Raw genomic sequence first — 26,645 nt, 5'->3', positions numbered from 1 at the left:
CAGCTCAGAGCTCTAATATGGTGTCTTACTAAGGGAGATGTCTCAGATTCCCGATGTCTCCCACTTTTGCCATTACAGTAACCACCAGCTCTCCCATTTATAATTACAGAATTGCAATTCCTCTCATTTGTGACCTTGTAAGTCCTCTTTGGCAAATATAGCAATTTCTTATGGGGAATACACGTAGTTTAGTTTCTTTGATGTGGCCACAGTCCATGAGCCACAGCCTGAGAAGATCAGATACAGAAATACTCTGATTCCATATAGACAGGCAGTGGGAACCATTCATTATACCCTCTCAGTCTTAAAGATAAATCAACAGCAAACACAGGAATGGAAAATATATACAGTAGCAAACAGATGCTTAAATTTTTTTCTTTATTTCTGTTTTCAATTTCAAGGTCAATCTTCAATAATTTGCAGATAAAATGAGAGTACAAAAATGCTCCTTTTAGTCTAGTTTGAATCCCTATTTAACTGGGTTATTCATTATTTCCAAAGAAAACTAAGTCTGCTTTTTCAAACACTGTTTCTGTGCTCAGATTAAATAGCTCTTTCTTTTCAGAAGGCATGTAAAACAGATTTCAATGCAAACATTAAAACCTTTTACACTTGGGTGTCAGAACCGAAAACACAACTCAAAGGCTCACAAAAAACATGCATGAATTGCAGAACAGAAGTACACGTGAAAGACACAACAATGTAAACACACAGACATACACAAATGGATTTATATGTATATCAACATATGAGAAAGATTAAAAAAAAAAAGTTTTCTGGTTTGTATGTGATCTTCTTCATTTAGATATCAAAAATGTATGTTTAACTTAGCACTTACATATTGCTTAGACAATATTTGTACTTTCCTACTTTTTACTAAAAGGTCCCAGGTTTTGCTGTTGCACAGCAGAGTTGTGCGTCTTCCAGTCAGTGTCATGCAGTCATGGTGAAATTATGAAATACAGTGAGGAAGCTTGAGGGACACGATGAAGGAACAGTGAAAGATAAAATTACACTGAGTCACTGAGAAGGGGAATTGCCTAATGCTCTCTGCTGGTAACTGTAAATTCTCGCTCTTTGTTTATCCAACATCCACTTTCTTTTGAGTGATTGCATTTCTCACATATTAGAAGAAAATATATTTTACATATATATTTACATATCAGAAGAAATTCTTATCCATATGTCGTGTTGGCATTGTGGAAACATGACAAAACAAGGTTGTTTCTATTTAAAACTTGAACTAAGGTAGACCATAAAAACTCATCCAAGGTTGGCAAATAATTTCAGCAGGCAGTGTGTGGTTTCAATGCAGCTTTAGATACCCTTCTGTGCAGCCAAGGACCATGGAACAAATTAGGTGACATAATATCTTTTGAAAGAAAATTACATTTCAAAAATCCTGTCATATAGGAAGACAGAGATGTCAGCAGGTTCTTCTCTAAAAGCGCGTGTCCTCTAACAAGGTTGTTTTACTTCTGTATTTGAGCCATTTATATTTTCAAGACACTGCTTGAAGAACAGACCCTGTAAGCAAGACTCTTCACTCCAAGGAAGGCCACTGGGAATGAAGATGTCCAGATGACTCTTTGAGCTTACTTCTTCCACTAAAACCAACACAGGCATCTATTTTCAGTTCTCTAAATTGTCTTGTGCAGTATAGTCTTGTGCTAGATTCTGCCACCCCTAATTATACAGAGTGGTGTAATATTTCATAAGCAAATTGGTCATCTCTGCTAGTAGTTGTCTCTAGCAGAGGTAAAGTAAAGAAAACATAAATACAACCCGATCTATGTAGAGAGGCAGGATTCATGTCTCCACAACTTGCTGTTAGTTCTATTAAGGTCCTTGGGAGCTTACGCATCAAGAGCTAACAAACTATCATCTTGGACACAAGGTAATTTCTCTTCACTTACCACTTAATGAATAAGAACAGTAACGTGTTACAGGACAGGAGTGTAGGAGGTTGCTTGTAACTAGCCATGGTTCATACTGCAAAGGCTGGATCCAGTCTTCGAATGCCCTGAAGTTATGACCTTGAAGTAGCTCAGGAGAGTTATCAAGAGCAGATAGGGAGGTCATGCAGGGCACTCAGCCTTTGTGGCTCCACAGCTGCCACCCTGATGGGGGACGCGGTCAACAAAAGCAACATAAGCACAGATAATTAGACAGCAATGCCGTCTCCTGCTAACCACCCTGTCATATCTCATACTCTGAATAGGAGACTCAGAAGACTCATATTCAGACAGGACTATCTCTCATACCGATGTGCTGCCACCTTTCTTTTGTTGTGTGGCCTCAGACATCAGATGCATCTGGTCAGCACATCAGTATGAAGCGATTTCTTAGCTAGTAAATAACCTCACTGCCAGCACTCCTTTGTATCTGCTCACCCTAATGTCAAATCTGTCCAAGGCACCTCTCTGTGGAACAGTTTGTTTTGTAGTGAAACTTCCCTTTTGCCTTCTTTCAAAATCTGCTGTACCCTTACACATACCAGCATCGTCAATTCCTTTCTGTAGCCTTCCTGTGTCACACGGGTTTATACAGTACTCTCTCTGCATGTAAATCCTTTGAAACAGGAGTGGGTTACGAGTTTGGCACAGACCTGATATGGCTCACGGTCTGCTCTGCACAAATAATGCAGAATCCTGGACGTGTGCTTTCAATCAGATTAGCACATGGCCACAAACAATGGCTATCCATTTCCAGATGAATATTGCTGGGCTGCTACAGCCGGTTTATTGTTAGAGTGAGTCAAGTCCCTTCCTGCCCTCTAATGTTGCAAGCAAGTTGGCAGGGAGCCACCGGCTGGAGGGATGTATACAGACTCTATTTGTCTTATGTGTACAACACTATTTTCCGTATTTTTTAGTCGTCTTATGTAAATATGCAGCACAAGATCGGTTTTCAGATAACGTGTTGAACTGCAGAAAGTGTAGCACACATTTTTTGTCCCCTTTTAGGACATAAAAAAGAAATATTTCTTATAAATGCATATTCTATTGTATGCAAAAATCTCTTACTGACTCTGGATTTTACTTTGCCTTTGTGTTGGAATAATTAATAAACAATTCCCTATTGCATAGACGTGTTGTACTCCACGGAAGGTGTTAAGTACTCATATACCTAGCAGCAAGTCATTAAAATGATCATAATATGGAATAAATTAGGATTCAGTCCCACAGTTCTATTTATAATGATTTGCCCAATTGTAAAAAAAAGATTTCTTGCATTTCATACATGGATTTTCTTTCCAGTGCCATCTGAACATGGCATTTCTTTCCAGTGCCATCTGAACATCTGTTATGAACAACTTTTGAGTAGTTATTTTAAATGACCTTCTAGGGATATCCATATATGTTTGGTGGGGGAGGCAAATAAATTTGCCTTTTCTGTCTTCATAAAATTACAAATTCACAGAGAATATACATTATTACTTCTATATTGGGAAGTAGTATGTTGAATTAATTCCTGGTCTTCACTATACTGGAAATTTATATTCCTTTTAGCTGTATATTTCTGATAAAAATGGAATACTGTGACACAGGAGGCGTACAATGTAAATAAATACATTCTGCACACCAAATCAACTACAACTGATTGAATGGAGTTAATTTTTTGAGCTGCCATTGGCAAAATATTCTTTTAATAGATACGGTTATTTTCATGTAAGGTTAGTGTTTACTATTTGCCCAGAGTCTAGTGAATTCAGTCTGGGTCTCAACATAATTAAAGGGTCATGTCTAAAAATCCCAAATAGCCAGAGCCCTACTTGCCGGCTCAAACTAGGAACTTCAAGTAAGTCTGATTAGGATGGAAGTTATTGTTTCTAAGTCCTAAATTCTGTCAATATAGAAAATAAATTAAAACTAAGTAATTGAAAGTTTAATATAGAAAAAGATAGCTATGTGACTTAACTTTATATAACTGATATGTATAGTTTAAGAGATTTAATAGAAGCCACCTATGTGTCTCTTTCTGAGATATCTGGGTTTGAATTTTACGAAAGTGAGCTCTTTAAATGAACTCTATAGATTTGAATGTACACACTTGAACCCCTTGTGTCTAAAAATGCAGCTTCATTTTCTTCATTTGCTGTTTTAAATTGAGATGAACAATGCCTCTCATCATGCAGTCTCATCCCAATAGCAATGCAGAACAAGACATACACAAGTAGATAACATAGCACTTAGTAAAAAACAAACGGCACAGATTTTGGTGTTTGTCTGCATGGTGCCACTGCTTCAGACAAATGACATCCTACAGAGTCTGCAGATGTTTTCTACAAAACATGTTTCTGAAGGCACTCAGCAGCAGCTGCCTACTGCATCCGACATAGATCATCTTGAGATCTTCAAATCTTCAGTGACTGATCACATTTAAAGTGCAGCGAAGTATTCTCAGGTCCATTCTCACTTTCATTTTACTTTGTTAATTGACACAATTCTTTGTTATCCTTCTGTCGCTTTGTCTGATGCTTTTTGTAACATTAATGGTGACTTCTTTTGTAGGCATTTTCTGTGTGTCCCGTTTACCCTGTGAAAGTTTTAAACAGCAAAGTGAATTCCACACTGACAGGACAGAGCCATTGGCAACTGCCTCATAATTAATGGCAACACTTCTATTTACTAAACAGAAAGACCTCATCAATCTTCACAGTACTGTGGTGTGGAACAAGTTTCACATTCAGCATGGGTGTAAGCTTTTGTGACTGCTTATAGGCTGGGGACATCAGTAGGCTTTGGATCAACCCTCTTGACTATTATTAGCATTTCTGTACGTGTGTATTCGGAAAGTGGGGCAGATAAATCTGGTTACAGTCCAGAAGTGGAAAGTAGAGGCTCCTTTGGATGTCACTGGTAATTGGGTTTGACTAGCCTGAGATGGACTTTTCTCTAGTTTCTTTTAGGCTTCTTAAAAGAAAATACAGTTTCAAAATAACTCTTAGTTTTACTTGCATATAAGACCTACATACAATATATACCTTCCAGATCTTTGTCAGGTTATTTCCAAATATTCAAAAAGTCAGTCTCTCTGAAGCATGCAAATGCATCCCTAATTTAAATTTATCCTCCTTCATCTCCTAGGTTGTCTGCTTGTTTCCGTAAACAGTGTGCTGTAATGCTCTGGAAACTGCATAGGTCTAGCAAAGGACACTCATGAGTGGGCAGATATAAACACAGAGCTGAGATAGGTGGTTTTGATCATTGCATTTCCAGTGTTTCATGAGGCAATTTGCAAATATAAATAAAGCCAGGTAAATTAAGTGTAATTTACTTGGTAATAATGCCAGCTGTAATAATGTCTGGTAAAATTCCACTGATATGAATGGAAAGTACATATTTATCTGTGGGCAGCACTGGGAGTCGCATCTTCCAGCGCCTATTATTTCTCATTTCTGCGCTGAATACACCTGCTGCTTTGCTATCTACCCCCCCCAATGCTCATACTCATACAGTGATTCTCCAAAGACCACATGTAGCATGAAAATCAAGGTAGGTTATTGTCAATCAGTGACATAACCTACTTCACCTTTGCTTTTGGGGTTGATTGGCCATTATATTGCCTTCACTCATCTTAGGACTCTTTTCATCAGCAGCGTCTTTTACATCCAAGTCCTTTTCATCTTGCAAACTTCCCCAGAGTGGCTGAGGCTGGCAGGGCCCTCTGGAGGCCAGCTGGTGCCACCCCTGCTCAAGCAGGGATACTGAGAGCAGGGTGCCCAGCACCACGTCCAGACTTTACCCTGATGGGAGAGTGCTAAGCTTCATCAGACACAGCCCATGCCATGTCCCTTCCCTTTCAACACCACAGATTGAACCCTGTCATATGACCAATGGATTGGGTGAGGAAGGAGGATGCTGTAAAGCTTGATACCTAAGAAAATGAAACACAGAGAGGTCAAGCAAATTACCTCCCATTGCCTTACAAACCAATGGCATTGCCCAGGTCTCCTGAGAGCCCCACGTGCTACATCACATTGCTTTCTATGACATTTAGAGATAAACTGTAGTCAATGTGAATATTCAGATGAATAAAATGGACATATTTTGATTTGGTGCGTATGTGTGTGTATGGCAGAAATAGTCACACTCCCTCCTCTAGGCATCTAAACTTTAGGTGTCCAAATTGGAAACCTACTCACCTTATGGTTACCTAAATAGCTGTGAAAACAAGATTCAGAATTGCAACTCAGAGCTGAAGCCTAACTCAGGTACTACACCTTCTCCACTGTCGAAGCTACATTTCCTTTTTGGCTATAAGAAACTTAGACAAATTTTATTCCTTTCTTATATACCTCCATTTATAGAATAATGTAAACACCCTACTAGAAGTGCTACAAACATTACCTGATGCTATAAGTACCAGAAATTTCCTTTCCTCACTGGGTTGCAATAGTACAAATACATTACTGAATGTATCTTAACTAGAAAAAGGTAGGAGGATACATTCAAAGCTATAGTGCTCCAGGTCAGGAACCCACACTTTGCCAAGAAGCCAACACTCACGGTATTAATATGTTGTGGGAATTTACCCATATTACTGCTATTATACATATTTAGACTAGTAAGCCTAAATGCAGAAGTAATTTTTCAATTGCTTGCAAAATTAGAGAAACAATCTCCAACAACATGTCACGTATACACTATAATTCTGAAGTATGGCCAAGTCTCTTTCAAATGGGATTAATAATTATGTTAGTTGTGTTCAACCACATTCAGCCTGACCAGTTCTTTTTTCTCTGTGGGCTAATGCTTATAAAAGGCATTTATGTTTTTTTTTTCTTTACAGCAAACCTGTGGCTCTAGATGTCATGCTGATGTACGATGTGTACCTATACTTTTGGAGCTGTGGGATATGGCAGGATTTCTGTCACTGGGAAATGTTTCTGTACTTCAGAACTGTAACAGGTAATATTGTGAAGGTTTAAAATACGCGTGAAAGTGCCAACACGGTTGTTTGTTAGAAAATACAACTTAAAGTTTACCACAGATTGCTTTTTCCATTTGCTGAGGCCCCAAAGACTGGCTTTTTCATCCATGGTTGTTATGGATGATCCTTCTACAAAGCTTACACTAGGTGAGGGGTAGAAGGAAGTAGGACCTGATCCAAAGCCTAGCGAAGTTGTTGAAAAGACTCATTGCCTTCTTCAAGCTTTGCATCCAGCCTTGAATGAACCATGCAGTGCACATAATTTCAGCAAAGCAGTAATGAAGGAAAAACATATTCCCTTTCAGATTTTTAATCTAAATAATTTGCACAACACATGGCACAGCGGGACTGAGATGAAGAATAATACGACTTTTTTTTCTTTTTTTTCCATAACAAGTGTATGGATTGCTCCAGCTGCCAAATAAAACATCAATTTTGTGGCCATTCAGGCATGAGACATTGTCAGAGGCGCTGGGCTTAATCACGCTGTGGTGCGGTGCAACCATTTTGTCTTATCCCAAGGCATCAAATACAGCTTGACTGCAACAAGGAGGATTGTCACGAAAATTGTGTTGACCCAGCTGAGGTAAGCACTGAGTGCTGGGGCATGTAATTAATTACACCCTCACCTCTGCTGCTCGGAAGCCGCTCTGTCGCTGCGGCACAGCTCCAGCGGGGTGAGCCGTGGGGTTTGCGCACTGGGGACCGCTGATGGTCCTCTTCTCGGCGTTCAGAATCCCTGCCGTGGCTGACGTTGTGCTTACACCCGTCTGAGCTGATTTTCCGTCCTCCAGAATACCTGGTGGGGATGTGTGAAATTGTGCAATTAGTACTGAGCAGCCAGTTATAACTGTGGCGGTGGTTTCCTCCTGTTTCACCCCTTTTTGTAGCAATGCAAGTCATGGATGGTGCTTCATGGTACCACAGTGAGAGCATCCTACCTCGTTTTGTTACATTTATTTTATTATTTTTTTTTCCTTCCTTCTATATTTCACTGTGAAACATTGACTCAGGAAAGATGGAAGACGGTAGCAGTTCATCCACTTGCAGATCTCCATCAGCTTCGGACTGTGGGAGTTCCCACAAGGAGCTGCTTGCAAGAGCAAGAATTTAACTAAGAACCCAGAAGCAGGCACAAAAATGGGTTCCCCTTAAATCTGTTTTAGTTATGGTAAATGTGGGGAGCATGACAAATGAGAGACTAAAGTGCTGCTCTATTTATGGCCTCAAACTTATTTTTGTTGAGTAAACAAACTCAGAAAAAATATATTTCATACTCTTTTGACCATCAATAATAAAATAAATTATTAATTTGTTTTCTGCTCTAGCTGGGTGGACAAGGCAGACATTGTACAGTATAATACTGACCAGCCTAAAAGAATTTTCTCATCTTATTACATTAACAAAAATCTGTTGTCATTTACAGTAAGTGCAGAGCACTACGCATCTGGTTGCAATGCTGAGTCTGAAATCCAAATACAAAGAGCAAATGGGATGCATGACTGTAGGTCTCAATTTTATTTTGGCAAAGCTTGTTTATAAAGAGCTTTATGTTCTAATAGGAAAAAAAAAATTACTATCTGGCAATGAAGGTATCAAACCTGAAGCAGATATGAGTAGTCACAGATTCTAGGGGAAAAATAAATAGGAAAAACAATGAAAATTCGTTGGTACTTGAAATGTGCATTGCATCATCAAAACCTCCTGTCATGAACCAGGTGGGAATCCAAGCACGGTATATGGGTATTAAAAATGAAAACAGAGGAAATTCTGAATTCTTTCTGAGAGATCTGTCAGAAAAGCTGCTTTATCAATGGAAAACAACAACAGTAGCTGTTTGCAAATGCCATGATAGCATTGGTGGATAGGGGAAGACACTGTCCCTCATGACATCCTTGTCTCTAAACTGGAGAGACACGGATTTGATGGATGGACCACTTGATGAGTAAGGAATCAGCACTCCAAGAGTTGCTGTCAATGCCTCAATGTCCAGGTGGAGATCAGTGACAAGTTGTGTTCCTCTGGGGTCAGTACTGGGTCCAGCACTGCTTAACATCTTTGTCAGTGACATGGACAGTGCACCCCCTGCAAGTTTTGTGATGACACCAAGCTGAGTGGTGTGGTTGACACGCTGGAGGGAAGGGATGGCATCCAGAGGGACCTGGGCAGGCCTGAGAGCTGGGCCTGTGTGAGCCTCATGAGGTTCAACAAGGCCTAGTGTGAGGTCCTGCATCTGGGCCAGGGCAATCCCAAGCACAAAAACAGGCTGGGTGGAGAATGGGTTGAGAGCAGCCCTGAGGAGAAGGACCTGGGGGTGGTGTCCAGCACAAGGGAATGGAGCTGTTGGAGCGAGTCCAGAGGAGGGCCATGAGGATGCTCAGGGGGCTGGAGCCCCTCTCCTGTGCAGACAGGCTGAGGGAGCTGGGGGTGTTCGGCCTGGAGAAGAGAAGGCCCCGGGCAGAGCTTACAGCGGCCTGCCAGTGCCTAAAGGGGGCTGCAGGACAGCTGGGGAGTGTAACACTAGGGCAAAGGGGGAATAAGCTTTAAACTAAAAGGGTAGATTTAGAATAGATGTTAGGAAGAAATTCTTCACTCAGAGGGTGGTGAGGCCCTGGCACAGGCTGCCCAGAGAAGCTGTGGATGCCCCATCCCTGGAGGTGCTCAAGGCCAGGCTGGATGGGGCTTTGGGCAGCCTGGGCTGGTGGGAGGTGTCCCTGCTATGGCAGGGGGCTGGAATTAGATGATCTTTAAGGTCCCTTCCAACCCAAACCATTCTGTGATTCTACAATTTTAAGATTTCAGAAGTCAATAAAAACTAGTCACTGCACTTCCCTAAACAGTCAGAAGATGGTGTTAGAGTTTTCCTAGGACAGTTTAACTTGTAATGGTAGCTACTAAGCATAATGCTAGATCGCCTGTCTTTTGATTTAAAAATAAACAAATATTGAATTGAAACTTGAAAATATTATATTATAGTTTATTTAGGAAACAAAAAAAAATACTTCAATCTTTGGAACTACCTTTTTCTGCTAGATATAAAAACAAATGCTGTGCTCATAAATCTTGCACACATAAATCTACTTGCCATCAGACACCAGTAAACCACCTCTCCTACATCTCCAGCAAGCCCACAGCCAGTTGTATTTTAAGTCTTCTGTCTTCCTACCACTCCACAGTGTACAATGAGAGGCAGAAGAGCAACAGTGCAGAACATGAAACAGTATAGACCACACAGACAGCCAGTTTTCAGGAAGGGAGACAGAGAGGCCTCTATCTATGTATGAGTAAGAGCTCTGAGCCAGTAGTCATGGCATAGGTTGCTTATTCACCTTGCAGAGGAGCTGCGTGAACAAGTTTGAGCACAGCCTTGAACAGGCAAAATGCTCTAGGCATCCCCTACTAATCCCATTAATTGAATCTCGGATGTTTCAAGCATATATGACTTATAAGTTTTTCCTTCTGTGGAGTCATCCTCCCAAATTACTTTCCAACGTGTGTCCCTTTGGCCATATGGCCTCTAACTGAGTTGTCTTGTGAAACGGTTGTCTGCTGAAAAGTAACTTTATTATTAAGCACAGTTGTTCATTTATCAGAAGACTGTGTTCCCTCCCTTGGTCTCTCACAGAACAATTTGTTACATCAATACTTTTCTGGAGGCTGATGGAAAATCTCAATCAGTGGTATATTTGGTTCAGTTTTTGTTTTATTCTCTGTTAGCTTGCAGCCTGAGCATCATCCGTTGCGGGGATGAGACATTTCTCCCAATACCTGTCAGAAGTGAACCGGGTATCAGCATCTGAGCCTTCCACCCTCACTCCCACTATATAGATGCATGTATATACAGATGAGCCTGTGACCACCAATACTAGATGCTCCTAGCAGAGTGAAAAGCTTTTTTATAGAATCCTAGAATATCCTGAGTTGGAAGAGACCCATAAGGATCATCAAGTCCAACTCCTGGCACCACACAGGTCTACCAAAAATTCAGACCATGAATTATTTTATTCTGAAAGATGTTTATTCTGAAGTTAAGAAACTCTTGACTGCAAACTAGAGATGATATTAAAGAAAAGACCAGGAACAGATTGTTGCTTTTTAAATAGCAACTATTTTGCATTGCTATTTGGAGCTTGCCAGGGTGCACAGAAATGGAAGAGCTAACTTTCCTCTCCTGCACAATCTGGAATTCGCAAGCTAACAGGCTGGCAATGCTAGGAGTCTTGCCTCAGTGTCATTTAAAGCAAGCTAACTGTCTAGATATTTATACCATCCTCACAGCATAGGTTCAGTAAATACCCTCCACAGACTTTCACTGTAGAGCTTCAGTGGAAATTCAAACAAATGGGTTCAGCAGTGTTGTTTTCTTTCTCACTTTCCTGTCTTCCTGGACAACCCCTGCCAGCAGTCTGTGGGTCTTCTGGGGCCAAGGAAAACAGTGGATCCCATCACAACTCTCTGACAACTTCGTATCTTTTATTTTTAAATGAACTGTCAAGCTTAGATTATTTTTATGGCTTTATTCCCCCAATCAGGGTTTCTGGGTGGTTATTAAACCTCCACCAAGGTAATGGTGACCTTCTCAGGGATGGTTAGGCAATGTTTAGGGACAGCCAGACTGTTCTCACCATGGGGAGAAATGGGTGATAAGAGACAGGCATTTCATTGCTCATAATCCTGTTTGTTGAAGGTACAGGAGCTCTCCCTCAGTGACCGCAGGGAGGGTACACACCAAGCAGTAGCCCCAGAAATCCAAGCCTATCTTCCCATGGAGAACTGCACTTAAAACAATTTATTCTCCCAAGGCGATGCTTACTGCCTTCTTCCTTCCTGCTGGCTTTCTAAGCTGCACGGGCAAGCTGACTTTTGTATTTCTTACCAGCCTGATAGAAATCCTTTAGGCGGTAGTCTGACAAACACTTCTTTCAGCAGCATCAGGGGAAGAAAAAAAAAAAAAGTGTTATTTTTAACTGAAATCAATTCCTGGGCTTCATTCAGCATCCAGTGACGCAAGCAGTAGCCTCGGCACAACTTAGAAGGTAGCACAGGAGCTGAAACAAGCCGCAGAGACCAGCTCACGTTGGTGACCATCACACAAACCAAGACTGCTCATCCAGCTATGCTCACGCTTCTCATCGAATTGCCTTGCTGGGCTGCCTAAATCCTTCAGAGGTATGTTCACACTGCTCCAAATGAATCCCAGATCAGGGGACATGTATTTGTTTCTTCCATTCAGCATGGATTCACCAAAGACTGCTGTTGTTTTACAGGAAGAATAGTATCCCAAAGGCTTCTGAACAAGTTGCTGGTCCAAAGTAGGGTGCGATATGACTGACTGCTTACAAATAAACCTATACGAATAAATGTTTTTCCTAAAATCTCTTTCACTGAGAAGTCGGACTGTTTAAATCAAATGATAATCTTCAAATAATTCTTCATGTGTTTTCAAATTCAGAATTTGAATAAATTTTGAAAAACCAAATTTGCCCTTCCCTTTTCTTTTCAACTAAAATAGTGGGATTAAAATAGTGTCTCTTGTTCAAACTTCATCAAATATGTAAGTTTTGAAAAATATGGTTATGGACAAATATCAACTTCAGTTATTCAGTTTGACGCAGAATAACTAGAATCTGCCCCTAGGACCTGAGCATGTTTGAAATGTTCCACAGTTTAAAAGAAGGGTATTTTTTATGAGCACTTTAATAACCGTATTAATACGTAGTGAACAGAGAGCCACCTAAAATGAGAGATGTCTCAATACAACCAGGAAGACCAGCAAGATAGGAAAATCTGCCTGAAATATGTATCCTGTGTGAAGACCAACAGACATATCAGAGGTAATATAAACTCCTAGAACAGGACAAAGTGGATATAACACAATTCCCACCATTAACACAAAAATTAAATAGTAGTTTTAGGTAGCTCATATAAACAATATCTCTATATATGTAGAGAGAGAGATTTTATATAATATATAAAATTAGCTCTCTAAGAACATCTGCTGCTCACAATTAGTAGTTTATAATAACATTGAATATTCAGACTCCCAGTAGGACACCGAGTTTTTCCAGTCTCTCTGGGATAACTGCCTACTCTCTTTGCTGAAAACTTAATGAAAAATTTAATGTGTTCAAGTAAACATCAGAATTAGTTTTTAGAAGGAAGAGTCTGCGCACTTTGATGATGCTGTTAAGTTAGTTCTATCCCTGCTCTAAAACTCTCTTTATTAAATAACTGTAGCTATTATCTTCAAGTTCCGTAGTGCTTCAGACTTTTCAGTTCTTTAACATATGATAGTGTCCTACTCAGGACTAACCCATGACTTAAGTTTTCTTCATAAAAAATTCTAGGCAGTAAATACTGTTCACAGGCATATTTTAGTTCTTAAATGACACTTGAAAATTATGCTCCGAAAAGTTGTTCATAGCCTTGCAGACTAATCACAAAATAAATAAAGCATGTTTAAATCATATTTTGTTACCCTTTAAACCACTTCCCTCCTAAATGGGAGGGGAACCATCTAAGAAAGATTTTTAAAGGATCATTTTAGTAAAGAGGATGTTCATCACAGAGAATTCAAAGAAAATGTAAAATACGGAATAAAAATCTTAGATGTGTATTTCTGATTCTTTTTCTGTTATGATGACAATGCTAGTGATAAAACCAGGAGCAACGTATCGATGATGCTGTAGTTCTTCATACAGCCTGGTTATTCCTAAGAATTAATGCACAAACCATCCTTTATGAGAATATCTCACAAAGGTAAGAGGAATTTTTTACTTTTAAGATTTTAACTCTTTCTAACCAGATTATAGTATGGAAATAAAGATGATGTGAAGATGGCAAAAATGGTATAATTAATTCAGAGTGCAAAAGAAAAACTGGAGTAAAAGGCAAAAATGCAAAAAGCATGGATCAACTGCTGACACAGATACAGAAAAAAAAAAAAAAGAGAGAGAACTATGGGGTCAATTTTGTGCATGACAAAACATAGAGATATGACTTCCTCATAGCCTCATAGCTTTTTTTATACCTTGTCTCTGTATCAGATAGCTAATACATGTTTGCTAGTGATCAGGAAAGGAGCAGAAGCAATGAGAGAGCAACACTTAGAGGCAGCCCATAATTATCAGGATTCCAGGAAACTTCTCAAAACCCAGATGGCATGAAGGTATGGCTGCCTGGTTGTATAGTCTGGGTCCAAAGAGCAGTATCTTAGTAAGAACCAAAATGAACTGACATTGTATATTCCACTATTTTACAATTACAAAAAGCAATGTTACAATAGCTAACGCTGAAAAGAAATTGGGAAGGGGTAGGAAGCCTGGTAGTACAGAGAATACGTGAATCTTAGCCACAAGGATCAGACCGTGGTGGAGGAAATGATTCCCCATGTGCTTGCAGCAATGTTCTCCTGCCTGACCTCAAAGCGGGAGACACAAATTCTGACCCAAATAAGCTGCAGATCTGACCCAGTACTGTGCACCCTGTGCTGTCATGTGGCGCTGTACTGAATAACAAGCATGCATTTGTTCAAAGTGAGTAAATGTTGATGAGCACGCCAAATTTATATCTACGGAACTGGCAATGACAAACCAGTAAGGTTCAATTTTCTGGTTCAGCAACACCCTTCGTTTATTTATCACGGCTGTTATCTCATGAATAATGCATAACTGCTTTATAAAATGCCTGCATAATAAGATGTACACTGCCCTGTAAAGATGTACTCAGAGAAAATTTGCAGTAAAGAATAATGAATGCTATTACTACAACATGTAGACACTTCCGGAGAGAATATGTATTTGGTACTGTCACTGAATTTCTTGCTTTTAGTGTCACAGATGGGTAACAGACATACAGATCACTGAAATACCTGTCTTCTAGGCCTGCTCTCCTGATTTGAAACTACTGATGCTTGAGAAAACTACACATCTGCAGGGCTGAGTGCTGGTAGGTACTTGTACAGCAAAAATACAACACAGAATGGGTCCTATTAAAAATGAATGGATTGGAGGCTGTGAAGAAAGCAGAGCTTAAGTCATTGCCTCTGAAGCAGGAGCCTAAGGGATGATGCCAGATGGTCAGTGCAACTGCAACAGACTTTTTTTTTTTTCCCAAAAAGGAAGGATTTGGAAACTTTTGGACATAGCAAAGAGTGATTTTTTTTTTTTTTTTTTTGCTCTAGATGAAAGAGCCAGAAGATCTGCAGAGGGAGAACATTCTGCAGCAGGAAAATGTCATCAGAAACAACATCTTGTATTTATTGAATCAGCAGTTATCATAATGCAATAAATTTACCTCCCAGACATTCAGAGAATCCAGACCGATTTATCTGAACTCTAACATGATATAAACTGTCGACAGTGAAGCAAAACAAAACAAAACAAAATAAAACAAAAGTATTTGTGTCTTTGCCACTGGGGACTTGGTGCTGCCCTCAGCTCACAGCACGCCCTGCAGCTGGAGGGGCTGCATCCCATGTCCCATCACCTGCTTGTTTGAACTCTGCTTGTCCTAAGGAGCAAGGCAGTCTCATTTTCTGTTTAGAAAGTACCTACTTTGCTTTCAGTGCTAAGGAACTAGGTAATAAATAAGAGGAATATGAAGAGATCTGTGTTCATGCAAGACAAGAGGTCTCAGATAACACTTAATAGATAGCAGAGGGCAAATCGGACTCTCTGATCCTCATTTGGCCATGGTTTTGTCATGTTCAGAGCCTTACAGAATTATGTTCTTCTGTAACACAATGGCATAAAATGTCTAACTCGGTACTCAAAGCACAAGCTCATGATTAATATATTTAATAATGTAAATGATATATGCACAATGGGGTCCTGGCAAAACCGAGAAATTAAGCACCATGTCTTGTTTTCCTTTTTTCCAACTTCATTTCTGAGCATAAGACGAATGAGATTTTTAGAGATCTGCGTATTTCAAAACTTCTCCTAGCATGGCTTTTTTGAAACATGGCAAGATGCTCCTCTTGTGTAAATACAAGGAATTTTTTAGAGATTCTGAAACTGCAATTTAACATGTGCATGCATAAATAAACATATGATAAATAGCTCTGAAAGTCTGGTTGGATTTATTACTGCAATATTAAGATTTCTGCTATAGACTGCCCAAGGATTCTAGCAAGCAAATAGGACACAGGGAAGTCAGCATTAAAGCCACAAACCTTGATGTGCTTGATGGTCTGATTTCCCAGTTACAGACAGATGCAAAGTGTCTCCGTATTGGCATGTTTTGATTTCCATTTATGATAAAGAAAAATGGTACAACTTCTGAGCTGTTGTAAACAAACTTAAAATTTTGCAACCACATCTATGAAATGAAAGGTGAATATAAAATCTATGTTTATTCCAAATAGTAAAACCACTCTGCAATGATCTTTAATGGTGTGCAAAATATTAGCCCGGATTTAGATTTGTTGACTCGTCATGCTGCATGGAAATCTGAATGTTCTGAAGATGCTGTGATCATTTCAATGATCAAGATACTGCAGGGAAAATAGACTCCAGAAGTAGATTAGGAGGGAATTGTTCTGATCCTGAAGGGAAGATAAGAAATGTAAGCTTGAAAGGATTGTAAGCAGGGTGCTAGGGAAGGACTTCATGACAGAAAGACATCAGAGTCCGATGGATGAAGATACAGATTTTAATAGCTGGAACAGGAATGAAGAACTGAATTTTCACTGCATTGTGGAAAAAGCATTGGCAACATTTTGGAAGAGCCTCCATACACACGAAGAAGTCTCAGACATTGACGGCTGAATATTTTTTAAGCTTGGGAAAATCTTGAGATGGAACAGATTAAGGAACTTACCAATGCCACATGATGTGCCAGAAACAGACTGCTCTTTCCTCCAAAGCGAAAAATCAACATGCGAATAGCAAACCTCCAAAACACTTTAAATGTTAGAAATATAGACAGCATGTGGATCGTATTCTCCACATGCTGTATGGAGATCTATGCTGTGCTTCAGTGCTGCCTGTGAAAAATTCACCCTAAAAATGATACACTCCATGCACAATGCTGTACTTCATGTACTTTCTTCTTAGGGAGGGGGCAATGAAACATCACTCATTTTGTTTTAGAATAATTTCTGGTACAGAAATAAGAGGTATTATTAGCATTCTCATTACCTAGTTAATGATATGTAGAAGCTTAAGATGAGTAGGTTGTATCATTTCAATTAATCACTGAGAGAAGCAGCAAAATATTTAGGCAGATTAAACAGAAATCTTCATGAAAAGCATCCACAAGCACATGAAATTTGATCCAAAATGTCTCTTCAGTTTTGTTCACCAACTTTCAGCAGCTGGAAATGGAAGCAGAAGCTTCCAGGTGAGACGTGAGAAGTGCTTTAACAAAGAGTGATTAGCTACTGGGATAATTTAAAAAGACTTTGGCAAAAGGTCAATGACTGGCAAGTTGTAAATTAAGTCTGAATGTCCCGAAGATACACACACTCCGTGTGGGAATTAATTTAGAAAAAAAAAAAAGGCTTAAAGGCCAGTTGAAATTTCCAGCCTTACAGTCTATGAATATTTGGATGGATATTGATGATTTCACTGGCTCACGTATGACTGAGATTGTAAAACGCTTTGGCTTAAGATATCAGTATGTGTGTGACAAAGCTGCTGCTCACATTTTGTGCTCATCCTAAAACAATTGCAGTGGTTGTGTTAAAACCTAATGCCATCAGCTGTTAGCAATCTGCTAAGTAACTCCATGACAATTTCTTCATCTTTTCTCCTGCCAGCGCTGAACACACTCAGAAATCACTCATATAGGAGAGAGATATTCATACTTCCAGCACAGCGAGTGTCAGCATAAAACCCTTCTGATGGCCCTCGTGGGAAATGCAAGCAGTTTACAAGAATGACAACTGCAACGTGAGAGGAAGCAAGGAGAGGACTATATCCAGCTGAAGCATATGAAAATATGCATTGCTAGGAAACTGATAAAAAAATCAATCAATAGAGGGTTGGCTGATTAGCTGGCATACACCTGAGCAGGCTAACGTGAACCCATGATCTTCCTGCAGGAATGGGAGGCTGAAAATTACTTCTTTTTCATCAGATGCTTCAAATTTAAGGCTGAGTCAAGCCAACGACAATACAGAATCAGTCCGGAGGCTCGCAGTGCATTTAAGAAAACCTTAATATGGAAAATCCTGCCTTGCAGCCTAAAGCTGCCAATGCTACCAGCAAAATGTTTCTCTCCCATTTACCTGTTCGTTTTACTCTTAACCTGCATTTTTCCTAAACAGATCAGAAAAAGCAGTGTGACAGCCTAGGGAAATAATTATGTATGTGCTCATCAGATAATAAGATCAGGGTAGGAATGCATTATCTATCACTGTGCAATAAAGGTACAAGCCACTTTCTTTCATGCAAGTGCACTGCAGAGCCATGTACGTAATCACATAATGCATCTTTGGAAATATTATCCACACAATCCGGAAAAGAGTGCTGCTTCATAGGAGTCAAACCAAAAGCCTTATACTAAACTCACAGCTTTGGTCATAGAGTTTTTCAGTCTTTCCTGTTACTGTATCTGAATTTAAGATAAAAGCCAACTTTAAACCCCAGAACTTTTAACTGCAATCTATTGATTTCATGTGTAAACTGCAGAAGTACCTGAGAAAAAAAGTGGGATGAGCAACATCAGTTCTGTTTCTACTAAGAAATGTATTTTTATACCCGACAATGGGTATCTAGATTTTTTTTTTCACTTTAAGGTTTTTGTTTTGTTTTTTCACTTAAGTGTTTGCACACATCACATTTTAGTCACTTTGTTTTAGCCATGGGTAAATGACTATACTGGGGTAAACTATCAGTCCTAGCGGGTCTACTTTAGACTGTAAGAGGGATTTAGAAAGTCTCAGCCTTTGTCTGGAGGGGAATTATTCAGAGATAAAGAGACCTGGTGGAAAAGTCTTCATAATATGTTTAAAAATCATAACTGGCTGGGGCTCAGGTTGTACAATCCTTCCTCAGGCATTTCCTTCAGCAAAGCAGAAGGATGCCAGCACCTGCTTTTGTGGGGCAGGACGGGCAGCTGGAGGTGGCAGCACCTCTCGGGGGGCTCAGTGCCACCCCTGGTGCCACAAACACACGGCCATCAAACTCTGCTGGGGCTGTCACCTACGGAGCCCAGGGCAGCTCACAAAACAGCAAGCTGAAGGCTCTTAGTAGGAGATTTCTTTCATCTGTTGATTACCTCTGATACTTTTAATTAAGTGTATCATGCTGTGGACTCTCCTTTTTATACGGCAGTGGATATTTGTTAAGGAAGAATTCATTAACAAATACTTAGAGGTGGTGGAGGGAGTTTGTTTATTTGCCCCATCAGAACACACTAAATATCACTGACATCTTTCTGCTGAACTGACAGAACACAAGAAATAAAAATACTCACAAAGCAGGTGATTTCCCAGAATGGCCACAGTGTCAAACAGCAGCAACAGTCCCATCCAAATTATTTACTTTCCCTACACATTCTCCCAAAGTCCCACCCAAATTATTTACTTTCCCTACACATTCTCCCAAACAACATTTATTTCTTTAACAACCCTTCTCTCATAATCTAGCAAAAAGCTTAATCATGTGTGGTATCAATATCAACAGGACTTTTACCGTGCTCAGAAATGAGATGTTCAATTTCAGGAGTGTGGTGGGTATGCTCTGAAGACTCAGACATACAAGGAAAATGCCCTTAAGTTCTCTGATGGTGTATTGAGATATTTTGTTGCTTGCAATTTGTATTTCAGCTTTTGTGCTTAAATGACATCCGTACCTATTGTGAAATTAAGACAATATTGAACCATTAAACTAGAGCAAAGATTAAAATGCATGGCTTGGAAGAATTTACAAGCAATGGTTGGGCTAAAAAATATGGTTATTACAAAAAGCCTTATTTATCAGCTGAATCGAATTCTTCTAATAATTTTAACGCTGTCTTGCAGTGGTGTAAATATTGGTTTGGGCCATCACTGGGTTTGATGCTGAGCAAAACCCAAGGGTATGTGCTGAAGGAGGAACAGCAGTGCTGGCAGTGCAGTGGGCTGCCCACCATCATTTCTTACAGAGGCTTTCCATTTAGTTCTAGTGTTTTCCTCCACTGCTGTCTAAGGCTTTTTATAATTCTCTGATCCATAGACACGTGCAAAATTGTCTATTTTTACTGGCAAAGGCTACTGCTATTTTCCCATTTCCAAGGCAGGAGTACAGGACATAGGGGAACAGCACTGGTTCCCCTATGTCCTGCTACTTCACATCCTTCTCTGGCAGATGTGCTGAAAAGTTTAGCTAAAGTCACTGAAGTATTTGTGGGTGATCAGTTCTTCCAAAACAGCCGCCTCTCTGAGCTTTTGGTATGGAGTTTGTGCTTCCTAATCCTCTTCTTGTGCAGGTGTTAAAGGACCTGCAATAACATGCTCTACAGAGCAGCCTTACATGTATGGGAAGGCTGTTACCCACCCATGTGAATGTTAACACACTACAAGCTGGTGTGCAAAGCTGAGCAGACACGTAAGAACTCTGCTTTCTGAAAGCCAGATGATAAAAATTAGAAGGAAAAGCTTTCTCTCTCTATGAAACATCATGTGCTCTATTTTTCTTTCTTCTCTTGCCTTTTTTTTTTGTTGTGTTTGTCTTAGAAGGGTTTCTTCAGTACAGTACTCCATGCAGACTCCTCCAGTGACAGCTGAACTTGAAAGAGACTGTACACTTAAAGTCCAGAAACAATATTAAAATGGGTTCCTCTAACTCATACCATATTATTATACCCAAGATCTGGATTAAGGCAGAGTATGGAATTACTGTAATATGTCTACAGCCCAGGAAGATGCTCTGTTTATTCACTTTGACTGTAATTCTGACCTGCAATAAGGTTATCTCCTTAAAATATCACATGCCAGAATCACTGCTGTAGTGGTTCCTTAAGCATACCAGATTTTGAAGCAAGCAGTTAAACAAGCAGTTTTAACAGGCAGAAGGGATACTGATATACCTGAATTACTCACTAGCAAAAGTGAGCAGTCTTTGGCTCCCAAGCTAAAACAGATTTTTTTATTAAATGCTCCTCTGCAGTCTGATTTACAAGAAACACTCTGCTGCACAAAAGAAGTTCTTCATTTACAACCTGATGCTTGTTCATTTATATTAAGCCTTTAACTGTATGTTTACCTGGCAAATGAAGCAAGAGATGATTGCAGCTGTGGTCAAAACCAATCCCCGGTCTGTGTTGTTATGGCAACTAGTATTCAAACAGCCCTAGGATTTTTCTCAAACTGCATTCAGTCTCTCCTACTACAGAGAATGGAAAAGCAATTTTCAAAAACTTCTGTACGGAAGGTTGCCATTGAAGCACTGCTTTCTGCATCCTGAGACATGGCCAGAGGCTAACTGCAAGGATGAGCACAGGCTATAAAACTTCCCGTAGTCACAAAACAGCAGCGTAATTGTGTCCTTTAACCCCAGAGGAAAGAACAAGAATTATTCATAAGTGCACAACTACGCTAAAGGCAACCTTGCAAGGTAAAATGCTAGCCAAGCAGGCTGCTGGATACTAATGACATTTCTCTCCTATTCTTGTGATGGAGTTTTTACGGTATTTTTTTTTTGAATAGAAGACTACAATCTGCTTCCATTTCATAGCCTTTTCATTTCCTTGTGAATATCTTCACAAAGGGATGAGCTGATCCCAGTGTAGGTTTCATTTCTGGCAGATCACCAACTGCAGTTCTGTTTTCTGATGCCAGTTGTTTCTCCCAGGTGCACCAGGTCAGACCTGTGGATAATATTTTTCTTCAATGTGCTTCAGGAGGAAAGACTTTACTATAGGAATAGTACAAAGCACAAAGACAATAAAAAACAATTGTCTTTGGTTTCAAAGCTTTAGCCAATATTGTGAGAGAGGGAATGATAAAAAATAAATGAACGTTTTATTAGTCGAGGCACTGAACAAATGAGTTCAGAGACAATCAATACACAGCTTCTCAGCTCTGATAGAAGGAGATATTTTTCACTTGGTTGCTACATCATTTAAAAATTAATTACTTTTATTTGCATTTAAGTAACAATCTCCAGCCAAGACTGGGGTCGTACTGTGCTAGTCACTGTTGGAAGCAGGAAGGACAGATCCTGTCCTAAGGAGTTTGCAGCAAATGAGCTAAATCTTGACTGTTAGGTCTTCTTGACCATGAGGCAACATGCTGCTTTATCCAATCTGAGGCACTTTCAAGTGTGATAAAGAAAAAATAATTGAATACAGCAGCTTAGTCACTGAATGAATGAATAAATAAATAAATAAAAGAAAGAAACAGAAATAAGACAGTCTGCTTAAGAAAAGGACAAATTGTTATAGTTGCTACTTACTTGGTTTTGAACACACTTTTCCAGTACTGGTAGGAAATTTTGCATCTTAACTTCCCAGCCTACATCCATGCACATATCAGAGATTCCCAATGTAACACAGCAGAATATGCAAATGTGTTTCAAAATACTTCAGGTTTTGTGCATTATTTTTTTTTAATTAAATCTTTTCCCTGTGGTTTGCCTGTAACGCATTGTGTCTGCCCCTGGGGACCAGCCTGATCCTGTGGATTCTTCCTCCCTCGCAAAGTCATTTCTCGTGCTAACACTTCCACTTAGCTGAATCAGACTGTCTGAAAGGGAAGGCAATTTGTGCAGAGGGTTGCAAGGATCAAGGAACGGTTACCAAGCAGAAATGTAGTCTATTATTTCCCCCAGCTATAGCCTACGCAGTAGCCGAACCTTGTGAAAAGCTCTTCGCTTGCACACCAATGGTGCCTGTACAAGAAGCTGCTCCTTTGTACTCTCTCATTGTGAGTCCTCCTTTTTTCTCCCTCCTGGAAGCCACTCGCCCTATGAACAGTACATAACCTTGTGGTTTAGAAGATGTCTTTCAATTTCACCACCTGCGGTGCTTCATGAAGTCGTTTATTACTTTTTTACTGCACTCATCCTTACCAACGCACCCTGTTCATCACTGCCAGGCTCAGCGCTGTCATGCAGCCAGCTGTGATCACACGTATTTGTGCCTGTTAGCGACTGGTCCTGAACCTGGGAAAAGTTGTCTGTCTGATTTTAGCTATAACAATTGCTCTTGTCCCATAGGTCTTCCCCCTCCAAAATGGAGAAAAAATGTTAAAATGTAAAAAATCATGTAGGGAAGCAAACAAATATTCTAAGAAAGGATAAGTTGAAATAGAAAATAAATTAAAAAAAAAAAAAAAAACAACTATTGCATGACTTCCTTTTTAATTTAATGACAATTTAGCTCTCAAAATGCTTTAGTAAATATACAACCATTTGGCTGCACAAATACATCCAGTTCCAATGAGAGTAGACACAGAACGCTAAATATGCTGCCTTACAAGAAGAGAAGGATATAATGAAATTTTGGGATGAGATGAGATTACTAAAATTAATATATAGCAGTTACTAGCCCTTTCTTCATTAATATGCTCACTGATCCTGTATACCACATGTTCTATCCACCTAGAGCAATTTGTCCCTGTTTCTGTTTTGATATGCAATGTCCGGGGTTGTTATTTTGCACTCCTTTGACACAAGCCAACAATCCCAGCCACCTTGTTGTTGTTGGCTTGTTCCCCAAATCCTTCCTTCATCCTGTCTTCACTTCTCTCTCTTCACTGTATTTTCCCAATTTATTCCAAGGGAAAAACAACAAACGACAACTGCATCCTCTTCTCCCAGCTGCCTTTGGCTTGTCCCCTTCCCCCTGGCTCCTAGCTGCAGAAGTTTCCTACCTCCCGTTACCCCAGTGTTATGGGATCACATCCCATCTCCTCAGCTGCCCCTTCATCCTCTTCTCCCCTCTCTTACTCTCCTCTTTTGTCCCCCACTCTTCTGTAGTTCTCAGCTCTCACAATAAAGCCATGTTTTCCTGTGTAAGCCTTAAACCCACACTTGACCTCATTTGCCCCTCCAATTGCTGTTTCATCTCCCTTTCATCTGTAAATTCATGGAATGCCTCGTTTCTGGTCACTGGAGTACCTCTCCTTAGTCCCTTCCTTTCCTACTCAGCCATTACCCTACCACAGCTCTCACTGAGGTACTTTATGACTTTCTAGGACCACTGAGCATTCCCCAGGTTCCTTGAGCTGCTGGTTGTGGCCAGCCTGGCTGCATTGAAGTGTGAATCTTGCCCTTCTGAAGCCTTGTCCTTCCTTGTTCCTATTAGCCTCTCCTCTCCTCATTCTTCTTCTCTATTCTCTTCTGCAATGTATTTTTGCAGAGTGTTTCTCTTGCCCTAATCATTTACTAGTGTACTTGAGAGCCGTCTCTTGTCCTCTTATCTCTGGTATTCTCATCCGTGAATTCAATTATCGTGTGTTTCCGTGTAGAACACTTACTGATCCATTCCTTTATCATCTCCTATTCAGTGTCACATCTCAGACTTCTCCGTATGATGTTCAGCCATCAACACAAAGTAACCATGGCTAAAATAGTGATGAATGTGAGTCCTGAGGCCATTCTTGCTGTGTCTATCCTGCTGGAGGTAGCACCGTTGCCTGTCATTCAAGCTTCCCAGCCAAAATCATCTCAAACCTCTTTAAATTCCTTCTCTAATCTTTTCCCCCAGGAGTACAACACCCCCCTTCGCTTCCCCATCCCTGTCACACGGTGTCATCGTCTCCCCGCTCCGGCTGGCCGGTGGTGCCCACCTTTGCCAATTTGCAGCCATGCACTTTTTATGATACCTCCCTGGTGCTTTGTAGCTTGGTATAAAAAGCTACAAAGCTTCTTCCCTCACCACACACGCACTGAGGCTGCCCGTATGCACTGACTGCTTTCCACACAAGCTAGGATCTCTCTGGGCAGCACTCATTTCCCTGTGGTGCTGGTACATCAGCAGCACGATGAATTTCTGGAGCGAGCCTGAGATTTCTAGACACCTCTGCATACCGACTAGTTCTGACAAGACCTTCAAAGCCCACATCAGATCAGATCAGAGCTCCTCGTTCCCCATCCCACCTTCGTCCCTAGCGCAGTGCCCGGCTCCCCCCAGCCCCAGCCCAGCCCGGGGACCCCCCTCGCCCCCCGCCCGGCCCCGCTCACCGCTGCGCCCCGCGCCCTGCTCCCTGCCTCCGGCCTCGGCGCCGCCGGGCTCCTGCTGGGGGCTGTCGGAGTCGGTGTAGGTGAGCCAGGTGGACTCGGTCTCCCTCGTCCAGCTCTCGTAGTACCGGGGCTCGATGGCGTCTGCCCGGCTGCCCCCGCAGCCCATCGCGGCGCCCGCTCTCAGCGCCGCATGGGGCACGGCAGCATCGTGCTGCTCTCACTGGCACGGCTGGGCTGGGCTGGGCTGGGCTGGGCTCGGTTTGGCTCGTTTGGGCTCGGCACAGCTCGGCACGACCTCCCCTGTCTCCCCCCGCCTTCTCGCCCCCTTTCCCGCTCACCCCCTCCGCCCCATCCCCGTCCCCGCTCCTCCCCGCCTTTATCATCGCCCTCAGCCTCCCCTCCCTCCTCGCTGTCCCCTCCCCTCCTCTCTCTTCCCAGCCCTTCCCCTCTCCCCGGTCCCTTTTTCTCCCCACGACCCCCACCGGGTGCTGCACCCCCCTACGAGGGAGGGCAAACAGTCACCCGCCGTGGCTGGCATCCTCCTGGCCTGCTCCCACAGCCCCTTCTGCATCCCGCGGTGGGGTCTGGCAGCCCGTTCCCTAAACCCACCTGTCCCCTGCTCGATTTCACCCCTGGAGTCTCGCTCCTGGCATTGGCAGCAGTGTAGCTGCTGCTGGGGAACTGGGAACCCAAGGCGCAATGATCAGTGCCTCACCCCAGAGAAACTTACACTCTTCCTCCTTCAACGCAGGCTTTGGGAAGCAATCGAGAATAAACAGGGCTACTGACAAGATTCCTACAAGACAGAGTATTATTTACGCCAGGGTCAGTAATCTCAGTGGGACACAGGGGCTTGACACCGACTCACGCTGATGGTGGCTGCCACTTGTGTTGCTGCTTCTCAAGGCCCCAGTGGGGAAGGAGCAAGCCCCATTAACATCGGGCTCTGCAGGATCATAACTTGACGGGGCAACTTTACTCCAAATAAGTGTTTTTCTCATGTAATCACTTTGTAGAGGAGCAGTGGCATGACCATTTCATCCAAAAAAAGCTCCAGAGTGGCACAGAAGTTGAGTGCTGGGCTTCCCATGGACACACAGCGCAGGTGTTAGATCAAAAAGAAGCGCTGGAGAGACTCGGGATGCCCCACGGCTGGAAGCAGAAGCATGAGCTCTCTGAAGCTAAAAGCTCTTGTTCCCTGTAAGACCATCAGAGGGCTCCGGCAGACCCGATCCTTGCATCCCATCCGGCAGGTACCCCCTTCTGCTTGGGGAATGATCTGGGGCAGGGCGGTCTCTCCGTGTTGCTGAATCACCACCCATCGCACTTCTGGAAGCAGACGCCTGTTTAGATGTTTCTAAGCAGCTTCTCAGCCAAATACTGACTCACGACGATCGTACTTCCCTGCTGAGGTCTGCTGAGATCCCTCGCAGCGTGCTGCTGGCATTTGTAGCCCACATACTTGTGTTACCGAGGCCCTAGCACCAGTGGGGCAGCGAGCTGGCGGCCATTTTGTCATCACTGGGATCATGCTTTGGTGGATTAATGAGACTTTTTTTTTTAAGGGGTCTCCAACAGAGGTTTTTTGTTCATCAG

At 41.5% G+C, this 26,645-nt stretch overlaps 1 protein-coding gene across 1 annotated transcript; it reads right to left on the bottom strand.

Moving 5' to 3' along the window:
• Positions 1-345: 345 nt before the first annotated feature.
• BAALC (BAALC binder of MAP3K1 and KLF4) lies at positions 346-25,364 on the bottom strand. Its single transcript, XM_068672413.1, has 3 exons — positions 25,050-25,364; positions 7,566-7,735; positions 346-4,539 (listed from the first exon to the last, which is right to left on the bottom strand). The coding sequence occupies exons 1-3, from the start codon at positions 25,213-25,215 to the stop codon at positions 4,435-4,437; spliced, it is 441 nt and encodes a 146-aa protein (XP_068528514.1). The 5' UTR covers positions 25,216-25,364; the 3' UTR covers positions 346-4,434.
• Between the last annotated feature and the right edge of the window lie 1,281 nt (positions 25,365-26,645).

This window comes from Anas acuta, chromosome 2, assembly GCF_963932015.1.
Source record: "Anas acuta chromosome 2, bAnaAcu1.1, whole genome shotgun sequence".
Lineage (NCBI taxonomy): Eukaryota > Metazoa > Chordata > Aves > Anseriformes > Anatidae > Anas > Anas acuta.
Note: the sequence above shows the minus strand (reverse complement) of the source record. Positions and strands in the feature narration are given on the sequence as shown.